Source organism: Natrix helvetica, assembly GCF_964273705.1.
Source record: "Natrix helvetica genome assembly, chromosome: 2".
NCBI lineage: Eukaryota > Metazoa > Chordata > Lepidosauria > Squamata > Natricidae > Natrix > Natrix helvetica.
In genome coordinates this window covers 51,383,530-51,395,920 of record NC_138552.1, presented here as the reverse complement: position 1 = coordinate 51,395,920, position 12,391 = coordinate 51,383,530, and the positions used below count along the sequence as shown (strand labels likewise).

General features: G+C 36.7%; 1 protein-coding gene across 2 annotated transcripts in view; it reads right to left on the bottom strand.

Moving 5' to 3' along the window:
* Window positions 1-1,783: 1,783 nt before the first annotated feature.
* Window positions 1,784-12,391, bottom strand: part of MAN2A1 (mannosidase alpha class 2A member 1) — a 59,388-nt gene continuing 48,780 nt past the window's right edge. For both annotated transcript variants that reach the window (XM_081941298.1, XM_081941299.1), the window contains exons 17-22: window positions 9,450-9,583; window positions 8,363-8,504; window positions 7,936-8,069; window positions 5,526-5,720; window positions 3,778-3,888; window positions 1,784-2,745 (exon numbers count right to left, since the gene is read on the bottom strand). In XM_081941298.1, coding sequence (XP_081797424.1) covers window positions 2,593-2,745; window positions 3,778-3,888; window positions 5,526-5,720; window positions 7,936-8,069; window positions 8,363-8,504; window positions 9,450-9,583 — 869 coding nt within the window. In that variant the 3' untranslated portion in view covers window positions 1,784-2,592. The remainder of the gene's footprint in view (window positions 2,746-3,777; window positions 3,889-5,525; window positions 5,721-7,935; window positions 8,070-8,362; window positions 8,505-9,449; window positions 9,584-12,391) is intronic.

Below are 12,391 nucleotides of genomic sequence, written 5' to 3'. Positions count from 1 at the left end.
AAAAGCCATATTATGAAATAAAGCAAAAGATCGTTAATAATTTAGACATGATTGTACAGTTTAAGACTTAAGGTCATAAAACAAAGATCAGAATCCTTTATTAGGAAGATACATTAGATTCTATAATTATTAGGTACGTTTAGGGTAGGACTGCAGCTCCCCTTTGCAATTTAGTTCTCCAAAAGAGATGACTAAATTTTCAATGCAATCTTTTAAAATTAAGTTTTGACAGCCAAGATTTGGGTGTGGGCAGTGTTCTAGCATAATAAAATAACCTATAGGAAAGGAAAATTTGTAGAGTTGTATTCATAACATATTAAAAGAATACTAGGTATTTCTCAGTCTATTGAGCTAACCTTTTGTCATTTGGATGTTTTCTGTAGGGCATAGGGATTCAGGAAATATATGCAACATATGAGTTCCATTCCTATTCAGCTACAATCCTGTCTACTCCAATGCCTTCCATATATGCTAGCTTAGAACCCCCATGCATCAAGGACTGTTAAGAATCTAAAACTTTAAAATATCTGGAAGGAACTTGGTTGGGAAAGAGGTTTATACTAGTAATACTATAATTATGTGGTTGGCGCTTATTTTACTATTTAACATTTACTCATTTTACTTAATTTATAGGCAATCCAACTCCTAAACAATTTTGGGTGGCCTATAAATAAATAAAAATTAAAGATGTTCCACAGTAAAAAGATAAACACTTATGAAATGGTTATTGGTATAATATGCTGAATAATTTTGGGAGGAACAATTTGTAAAATGTATAGTTCTATGACAACTGTAAGTAACAGTGACAGAAAGGTTCTGCACTTAAAATTCCATTTAAATAAAAGTATTCAAAAGTGTACACTTATTGCATAAATTTATTTTCAGTTCCTTATGCTCTTTGACTTTTTAATAGCACAGATGATCGTCTCCTAGAACTGAAGTAGAGAAACTATAAAGGGGATCTTCAACACTGAGTACGATAAATGCACTAAAAATTTGGAACAGTGGCTAAATTAATAATACACACATAGGTTGAATAGAATACAAAATATATGAACCTGAAAGCAATACTCTAGTTATTTGTTTTAAAGGAACTTAAAAAAATGAAAAAATTGGAATCGTACTGAACTAAATTTATTGCGCAAGCTTATACAGTACATTTCTTGACTGAAGTCCATTAAGCTCGGTAGGACTTAATGTTCATATAGCAAAAGATACCAACTGATGTCCTTTAGATACTCTGGACTACAACTTTCACACACAACCTCTTGTTGTTTGCTTTTTTCAATGAGACAGACAGCAGCTGAATTCTAAAATACCCAGAAGGTACTAGATTGCAATTGTTTTCAATGGTTTTATAGGACTACAGCTTTAAATAATTCTTTTAAAAAACCTTTAGAGATGAAAATGTTAAAGCCAAATGGCTTCAAGAACTTAACAAAAAATGCTTGATGCAAAGAAACTAAATTGGCTACATAACCATAAATACTGAGTTTGTACAACAGTATTTTAAAGAGGCACATGATGTTGTAATGCACATGACAAATTTCTGCCAGCCTTCAAATATTTATTTGCCAGCAAATGATCATTTTTAATCTTTTATTCATGTGTTTGTTTTATAAGCTTATTTTTCTACATTCATAGTGTTCAGAGCACCATTAGGTCACATAGGCTGCAGTAGATCAGAATGTGGCCATTACTGTCAAATAAAAGGTAGAGTTTCTTTTAACTGTTAACTCCACTTTGTCCTGTTTCTTGTATGGACACATAAAAAGTAACACACTTATACAAAAAATAAGGCACATTTATTTTGATAAGATTAAATTGAAATAGAAAACACAATTCAGAGAGCATTAGTATCCAAGTATTCAGTAAAGAAAAAAACTTGTACTCAGACTTCCATCTTCCTTATTCTGTATTCTGGAGTAATTGCACGTATCCCAATGTGTCAAGTAACAAAACAGATTTAATGTATTTTCCAAAAAAGATTTATAATTCCAGAATTAAGTTCCACAGTTCAAGATGGTTGGCTAATATTAAAATCTTCCACATTTCTCAAAGGTTCTTGGATTTCACTCTAGAGTTAGATAGAGTGGGATAAATGCAGACTCCTTGTGGAAAAGCTGAAATAATAATTTATAGAAGTCTTTACAAGTATTTGGACAATAGCTTCACCAGAGAATTTTCAGGTTCAATCTCAAACTGTGATTTCAACAATGTATGTATTTAAGAGTCAGCTAGGGATCAGAAAACAATTTAAATTCAGTGTTAGCTCCCTTTCAGGTACAAATTATGAACTTAGAAGTCATAAGCTAATATTTAACCTGAGATTCATTTTGTTGATGAGAGATAATATCCTTTGTTTCTCCCTCAGTTCTTGTATTCATGTATACTGGTGTTGGCATTTTATTAGAGAATAGAAAAACTGTTTGCATCATGGCTTTTATGGCAATTAAGATCAAATAGATTCTAAAATGAATGCATTGTCACAGTATTGGGAGCTGGAATTAAAATGTGCTTTTTATTGCACATCAATCTTTGAGAAGACACAGAATTGTATATTCTTTAGTATCCAAGTCCAAACATCAGGTTTCATCTCAATTGAATTCTGTATGTGTTAATTTCCATAGGATTCATATTAATCTCACTGATATTTCTGGCATCTGGAGATGAATGCATCAAAGACAGGGACGTAGGTATTAGACTTTCCACATGGAATTTGTTAAAGAGTTTATACACCCTTAACTGAAAATGGAAGAAGACAAAAAAATAAATTACTGCCAATATCCAGTTCAATGCAAATTTTACTTCATTGTTTTAAAGATTATTCTTCCAAAGTTTTTAAACTGTATGCAGAACTTCTCTGGATAGAAGAAACTCTCCACTGAAATCACCTGAAACAGGGCTAGTGCACATATGCCTACTTTTGCTAAAAGCAAGGATAGAGTTTGTCTAGAATGCCTAAAGGAAACTAATCAAGATCCAAAATGCTCTTCTATTGCCAAGCCTGGATAAGAACCAAAGCTTCATACAAGGCCTAGTAGCCACACTTTAGTGACAGGGAACAGATACAACAAAAGTGATAAGTACATATTTTAATTACCTATTCATGGATTTTTAAATATCTATTTTACATATTATTGTTTATTTTTATTGGCTATTGTATGCCACTCAGAGTCATTTATTGCACTATGGGTGGCAAAACAAATTTGATAAATAAGTAACCCCATACTACATAAGGCAATAATTGATAATGTTTGTGTGTATACTGCTTTTAAGGACAGCAGATAAACCAACAAAAACTATAAAGGAAAATTGAATGCCATTCTGCAAGTATAAATCTAGAGAATTCAATGGAATCTTAAGCATATTCCGTAAACTAAATTTACATTTTTCCTTACAAAAATTTAAAATTATGATGACATATGGCAGCAGAAAATAATAAAAAGCTAATTAATATTAGGTACTACTGAACTGAAAAACAAACCCATTCTTAATTGACAGTATATGTTCAGAATTAACTCACAAGCTGAACATTTTTTCTTTCTATAACTTATATTAAGGATACCAAAATATGCACCTTAACATAATGTAATATGTAAAAACTATAAAGTCTACTATAAATCTGGTCTCCCAAAAGAAATTCAAGCTCTGATTTGTGATAATAGCATGAAGCTTTACTCCTTAAAAAATATTAACTCCGTTGAGCATACTTAACTGGAAATCAGATAACCAGTTCAAGCAGTATACAGACCTTATTAAAATACTGTATCTTACCTTTCCCTGAGTGGTGGAACAAAGGAGCCCTAAGTCTGTGTTTGCAAATCTACAATCAAAACCCTTTCTGTGAAAAATCAAGGCAGCTTCTTCAGATGGCCCCGAATCTGTCTGAAATCAAATTTGGAAAACAATTAGGAAGTTTAGGCAACTTATCTTATATAATATTTAGGCCACTTATAAGGTATTCTATAGCCTGACACTGTTCTGTCTAATCTGTATAATGCTAGATTGAAATACTCATACACACCTGAAGTCCTGAACGTTATTATATGGTGAGCGATATTTACAAAAGTTAGAAAACAGTGGTTAATATAGCAGGTAAAATCCTAAAATGCATGGACAAGGTAATGTAGATGATATATAAAATAGGTTCTGAATTAATATTTCAAATAGTTAGTGTCTTCACCAAATAATAAAAGAGTAAATCCAGTTCAAATAGATCCAAATATATTAATGATTTAGCAAACTTCTATACTGTTAATACACAATTACACTATTAAGAAATATTATAAACATTCATTTATCTCTCAAAATGATTAAAAAGTTTGTTCCCTAAAAGTTTGTGTATACGTTTGTATTTATTGTACATATACCAATAATATTAAACAAATTCTTTTGTAACAAAAGAATGGCTAAAGTAGTTTCAATTGGCAACTGGTACGGAAAAAAAAAACATTGCAGAAATTCTCAAGCAAAATCTCCCTGAAGATTATTCTTTGTTGTTGTTCAAAAGAGCTATAGTAAATCAGATGAAAATTCATTAAATTCAACATGTGGTCTCTTATGTTCAGTAGAAAGTCCACAAGGCACAAAACTGGAAATTTTACAGAGACATCACAACTATTCCAAATTAAGTTAATGCCCATTCTAAAAGGAAAACTATGTCTTTACCAGACCTGATAGCATTCCTACAATAAAGAAAAATCCCACTTTTGCTCCCTGCTACTCATAAAGGAATCGTATTTTTCTTTTTACGTTTTACTATTTTCAAGAATGTCTTCAGCCAATCTTTCTAATCTATTCAAAGCTGTCAAAAAGAATGTGCATATGCCATAATATTCTACTCTTAATTTAAAGAAGTATGAATAGAATGTATATATCATGAAATATGCACCAGTCCTTCCTGGTTACTGAAATATGTGACATATGTTGTCAGGCTTAATATGTTAATAGTACTAATTCATTATCTCACTATTTTAGCAATTTGATGATATTTTTAGTCTTAGTGCTTCAGTGACATATACATTATTAGCCAGATAACTTCATAATATTATTGTTACCATTACAAAAATTGTAGTTTGTGATTTACAAGACACAAGACATTTATCACTCTCTCCTTCAGCAGGTTTGCATACAGCAAATTCAATTCATTGTGAAATACAGTTTATGTTAAGGAGAAAAAAAGAAATGCCCCTATAAATCAATGCACATTAAGAGGAGGCAGCTATTACTATATTATGCTTGTTACACAGAATAAGAAACCGTGGCTCTCATCTGCAAGCATATCATGCCAGTTCTCCACTACTCCGGAGCAGGGGTCTCCAACCTTGGCAAATTTCCTCGGCCAGCTTTGCTGAGAGTTGAAGTCCACAAGTCTTAAAGTTGCCAAGGTTGGAGACCCTTGCTCTGGAAAACACCACCTGAATGGTATCAGTAAGATTTCACAACCTTTTATTTTTATATACTGTATATATAATATTTACAGGAATATTGGGATTTTGTAAGAATGTGCATTAGGAACTCACCTTTGACTGTATTGTCCTCAGGTTAACTATATGCATATCACATGGCATAGATGAAATTAAAGGAGAAAAAGTATTCAACAGTGGAGGGCTAAAGCTGCTTGCAGAAGTAATCATTGGAATCACAGGATGATTTATAAAGGATGACGTTATGTGACTGAGTATAGAAGGGTAGCTGACAGGTGACTGTTCTTCTTTCTATTAAAAAGCAGAAAGAAAATAATTAGATTTTTGCCTATGTGGTACAGTGGGCATATTTACATCTATTTATATTGCTACATGAGTCTATGGATAAAACTAAATGTGTGCAAATTTTACATATGCCGAGTTGTCACAGTAATGTCCATTTATATATCTGCAACTTGGATTTGGGGCAAAGTGTTACTTACATTTTTCCCTTATCAACTTTTCTGCCCGTGTCAGACTTGGTCATGCTATATAACAGGGGTGTCAAACTCGCGTCATCATAGCATCATCATGTGACATATTGCAACTCCCCCCCTTTGGTAAATCAGGCCTGGGTGTGGCCAGTGTGTGATGCATCCGGCCTGTGAGCCGCAAGTTTGACACCCCTGCTATGTAAGAATGAATGATAGCAAAATGCTGATTTTAATTTAAAGTCAGCATTATTTAAAGAATGAAGCACTTTATTTTGTTTTCTTCTTTTACTATGGCATATAGGGCATTGTTAATATGTTTACAAGTCTTCGATTATTACTATGCCTCATTCCCCTGAAAGTTTTGGTTCAAGACAATGTTATTCAGATCTTCCACCTAATTTGGTAGTCTATACCACCTCTGTAATATTTCAGTTGTTTCCACTCCATTATATAAGTAGTCCTCACTTAACAACATAATTGGAATTGGACATAATTGGAATTGGGATTTCCAACCCTAAGCTTCACATTAGGCAAAATGTCACTGTTGCCCTGCATAAGTGATGAAAGTTCTGGCAGTTCACAATCTACAACTGCTTGCTTACTTTGATTTGCCTTTTCTCGTATCCTGGAATGTGCCAATCCCTTAAAACTAAATCCTTCAACACCATGGCAGGCAGGAGGTTGCACTTTGCTGCTAGGAGCCCCAACAGGCAGATTGGACTGGGTGGTCAGCTAAGAATATTGAAGTCTGGCAGTTGGGTCCGCAGTGGCAAGCCCAGCACCAACAGAGCCCCAGAGCCAAGGAGGAGGAGGAGGAAGTCTGCAAAGATCAGCAAGGATTGGCAATGGAGGCCAGGGGGGCCAAAAGGGCACAGATGGGGGGGAGCGGGGGGGAGACAAAAGTGGGGAGAGTTGAAGTGCACCCTGTAGTTGTAAATATGAATGGGCTGCCAAGCACCTGGATTTTGATCGCATGACCAGAGGGATGTTGCAATGGTTGCAACTTTTGAGGATGGGTCATATCTACCTTTTGTCACTATCGTAATTTCAAACAGTCACTGAATGAATGGCTGTTCAGCAAAGACAATCTGTAATTGTAGTGCAATAGCGCAATCTCTTGATTGCATTAAGACTTCCTGTTTTTCCTATTTGTTCCCCATAATCTGTGCATTGGTAAAAAGATATTGGGCCTCTTTGGAGAAACTCCCCCCCCCCCTTAAGAAGTGTTGCACTTCTTAAGCTTCTGAAATTATATACTATCATTAATTAAAATATGTATTTTCCAAAAGACAGCAAAGGTATTTCTGTACTGTATCTTAAATCAGGGATAAAAAACAAAATTAAACATAATGTCCAAACCCTTTCCTAGTTTTGCTTCGGAAACAGAAGTTTGAAATAGCATTTCCTTGAATTAGCTATGCATTTTCAGTGAACCCGTTGGTTTGTTTTTCATCAAACCGACGTCTTTCTTTCAAGGAAAAGCACCAAGCAGTCAAGAAACAGCTACATTTACAAATGCCACCACATTACAAAATTAGGGCTTTCAGAGAAAGGCCTAGAACAGTGGTCCCCAACCTTTCCAGCTTGGCGGCCTCCCCGGCCTGAGGGGGCATGTGAATGGCAGGTGCATGCACATGCACATGCACACAGCTCTATTTGCGCAAGTGGCAGATGCGTGCCCTCTCCACTCACATGGAGGTTTGTGCGTGAGCGGAGGGCACTTGTGATTGCACTTGAACCTCCACTCATGTGAGCACCAGACACTTATGGAGTGGAGTTTTGCGTGCTGTTGCCTGTCACTCGTGTGGCCCAGTTTTGAACAAGCCGTGACCCGGTAGTTGGCCATGGCCCAGGGTTTGGGGACTCCTGGCCTACAAGGACAATACAATTATCCTGATGAAATTAACTCTAATTTGAACACTAAAGATCATTGCTCAATATAAGATAAAAAAATATTGTGGAATATATTGATGATACATAAGTGAATATATTTAATAGCTGGCAGACTATAAGATGATGAAAGTGCTTCTTACCATATTTACTTCATTTCTTTTCTCCAGCAGAACTCGAAACAGATTAGCTGTTATTTTGTTGTCCTGGACACCTTGTCCTAAACCTCTATTATCATCTTGCATAAGTCGACGATCCATGATAACCTCTAACTGGCCTAAAAAAAAAATCAAACACTGTTTTTATTTCTACACATTTTAGCTATTAAACATTTACTGGAATATATTTCCCAGAAACTGCTATAAATGAAGCAACAATACAGGATATTTACAAAATAAGAAATTTAAAACTTCCTTACATTAATATTGTTATATATTGTCAAACTCAAAATAGCAGTCCCAAATACTTGAGAAACAGAAAAGACTTTTAGATTATAGTGTACAATGGCATTATTAAAATAAATTGTGATTTTCATCACAGTCATATCAAAATGTTACTACCACTTCTTACCACTTTTTAAACTTGCAACACCAAGAGCCTGAGCAGAATGAAGGGTCAAGCGAATCTTGCTATCTTGTACATAAGCCATTGTACTCATTGGGTAAAAATTTGCTTGAAGAGGCAATTTACTCATCGTCTGCCTAGGCTGAATCTAAATTAGAAAATGTAACTTCAGTGAATGTTGAAAATTTAAATAATACAAGAAGAAAAACTGCTTTTGCTTCACAAAAATAGCAATTGTGAATACTATTTTATATAATTTATAAAAGTATATATTATGTGGATATTTCAATCACAGTTTATTAACATGAGGCTTGTCAATAACAAGAATACACTACTTCTTAGATGTTACCAAAATGATTGCTAAAAATATTTCTGCAAAATTCAGCCACAAAAAGACCAGGCAAAGATGTTATTTTCATTAGCTGTAGAAAATACATTTTTAATGATATATTTTTGAAAGTCTGAACAGTAAACACTTGTTTTATAACAAATGCCCAAAAGCCTATAAAAATTAAGAGTTTGTAAGAAAAATTCTGGATCTGGCCCACCCTGGAAACAGTGAAGAACCAGCCTGTGGTGTTTCTGCCAATATAAATGGGCTCCAGAGCTGTTTTCGGCTACCACAGCCTCCTGCAACCCACTGCCAGTGAAAATGGACCTCCATTTTCACTGGCAGAGGGTTGCAGGAGGCAGTGACAGCTGAAAACGGAGCTCTGGAGCCTGTTTTCACTGGCAGAGTGCTTTGGGCGCCACAGGCACCCTTAAAAGAGTGATGTCGAGCTGGCCATGCCCACCCTGGCCATGCCCCCCACCAGTCTGCCCGAGGTCAAACGCAACCCTGATATAGCCCACAATGAAATCGAGTTTGACACCCCGGCCCTAGAACAAAGTACAGAATTTTTTCTTCATAGTCACTAATAAAGAAATATATCTTTTCAGTGTTTAAAATAAGTTATTAGTTTTAAATAAAATTTTGTGTCCCAAAACTCAATTGGATTTTAGGCAGTTTATTATATAATTACTTTCAACAAAATATGTAAACGGAACTTATGAAAATATATGCGTAGGGTATCCATTAATTCATGAGAATTACCTGATATCCATTGAGGTCAGTATAAAATTTGTTATGGCTTTCTGTATTAGATGAAATTCTCATTGCAATCTCACGATTGTATTCTCCTCTTATGTCCACAATATTGGATATCTCAAAAGACTGACCTTCCAATCCTAAATGTAAAAGGTATCTCATAATACATTGACATTTCACAATAAGTGATTAGTTAAACCCATAAACCTAGCAGATACAAGTGTCTCCTAATCTCCTACTTTGGTAAAATTGGAATTAAAATTTTCCACTTTTTTATGCCTATAGAGTTCTTCCTGCAGAGTTGTTGATTCCTACCATTACCATTTACCACTATCAGTGTTGTGTTTTCCATCACTGGATACTTTCAAAAAGGGGCTGGACAACTATTTGTCTGAAATGGTATAGGGCAGTGATGGCGAACCTTTTTTGGCTTGCGTGCCATAAGTTGGGGTAGCGCAGGGGGGTCATGCGTGGGCGTGCCACACCCATAATGCAATGTGCGACCCATCCAGTGCGCATGCACGCACTACAGGCATGACCCTCCCCATTTTTTGCATGCTCTTTTTGCCCTCCCCAGGCTCCAGAGGCTTTGTAGGAGCTTGGGGAGGGCGAAAACAGCCTCCCCGCTCCCCAGAGGCCCTCCGGAGGCTTCAACGACCTTCAGGAGGCTTCCCTGAAGCCTCCGGAGCGCTCAAAACGATGTTCTGAGCAACCAGAAGTCACTTCCGGTTTAGTCGGAGTGTTGTTTTAAGTACTCCGGAGGCTTCAGGGAAGCTCATGAAGCCTCTGGAGGGCCTCTGGGGGGGGAGGTTCTTTTCTCCCTCCCCAGGCTCCTATAAAGCCTCTGGAGCCTGGGGAGGGTGAAAAATGGCTTTAAAAAATGCCAAATTCAGCTCTCCAGCACGCACATGCGTGCTGGCCAGCTGACAGGGCAGTGCCTCGCGTGCCCTGAAAAATGGCTCCATGTGGCACGTGTGCCATAGGTTCGCTATCCCGGGTATAGGGTCTCCTGCTTGAGCAGGGAGTTGGACTAGGAGACCTCCAAGGTCCAAGGACAGAAATAAGTAAGCATATAACTAAGTAAGTAACCAACTAACCATACACGCATCTAAGCCTTCCAAAATCTGAATGCCCTCTAGTACTGTGAACTTAAATTCCTAAAATTATCCACCAGCATGGTACTGCTGAGAATTCTGGGAATCGAATTTCACACATCTGAAGTGCACACATTTTTAGGAAAACACATGTATGTAAGCACACAAGCGGAAACATATTTTATTGCTCATTGGTTTTTTCTATTTCTCCATCGTACTCACAGAAGCAGAAGCTAAGTATGCATTATAATTCAGGTGTTTCAGCAAGCTAAAATACTTTCCAAATAAATGTTATACATGTTTTATTTTCTATATTTTCTTATAGAAATAACTGAAGTTTTACATCTTGAAGGACATATTCTTTTCAAATATTAATACATGGTTAACATTTGAACTTGCTAAAATACAATATCTTTGAGATGACCTTGCTGATAGTTCGGAGACTTTCAAAAGTCAAAGTCACCAGAGCTTGAATGCTTCTGAATGGCAGTTTCACATACAATTTATTACAATAGCCTAGCCTCAAGTACTCTGCATCAACTGAGCACATTAACCTCTGTTGCAGTTAAAACTAGATTAGAACTTCCCTAAACAGTCAGTAATGGACTGGATGAAAAATAATAAATTGAAACTGAGTCCAGACAAAATTAAAGCGTTTATTGTTAGGAGTCAGGGTGGTGTTAAGATACTAGGCTTGCCAGCTGGAAAGCCAGCAGCCCAAATTCAAGACCTAAGCGCTAAGTGACATAATAAGTTTCCCTCCTCACCTCAGCTCCTGCCAACCTAGCAGTTTGGGGGCACGCAAACCTGAGTAGATAAATAGGTACCACTACAGCGGGAAGGTAACAGTACTCTGTGACATCCTTTATTGTGAGGAGTCATATTTTCCCAGAGGTAATAGGTCTGCCTATTTGGAATGGCATAACTGTCAGCTCTGCCTGGTTTGGTTTGATGCCTCATAGGCATCCTGCCATCAAAAGAAGAAGGGGTGTGTGTGAAAGAGGGAAGAAGGATGAAAGGGCAATAAAGCTTTGTGTGTATGTGATAGGAAATTGGGAGGGGGGAGTGACAGGTGATAAGGACCAGAGCAGCCTGATCCTGATTGTACCAATATCCCATGACCAGGTGCCCTAAGAAATAAGTGTATCACTACCAAACATCTCAGCGTTCTCAAAACATCTTGGTGAGTTCCAATTGGCTGGAAACAGAGTGGTCACGGGAAGAGGGATGGGCTGGGGAAAATCTACAACCTATTTTTGTATCTAGTAAGCATGGTAATTTCAGAGCTGGCTTGGCTTTATTGCAACCAATATCCTTAGTAAAATAACCCTCTGTTTAACCAAATGGAGTCAAAGGCTTTTCTTTCCTAAGGGATCAGATTGGGGTAACATTCGTTCAGAAAGAGCAGGTATGAGGTGGAGCTCCTTGAATTTCTCTCTGGTTTCCCACATGTAGGCAACAATCAGTATCAATCTTTTTATAAGGTCTAGTTGATATGCTAACTGCATTTCTTTCTGGAAGAACAAGTAGCATTAGTGCTGAATAACCTCCATGCTTGACTATATTAATGCACTCTAAGTGGACCTGCCTTTGTGGTCAATCTAGAAATTCAGTTGCTACAAAACTCAGAGGTTTCACTGGTCTTAGGAAGAATGCAGAAAAACAATATCATGCATAGGCTTCATGCTCTGCACTTGTTGTCAATTTATTCCAGGGCAAAAAACAAAATGTTGATTGTTATGGTGACAATGACCAAGGTCCATTATGATTAAGGGAACATCTCATTTCACAGGAGCTTCCATTCTCAGGAGCAAAGTTCCTACAGAAGCTGAGAGTTCCTTCAGCAGGGACTTG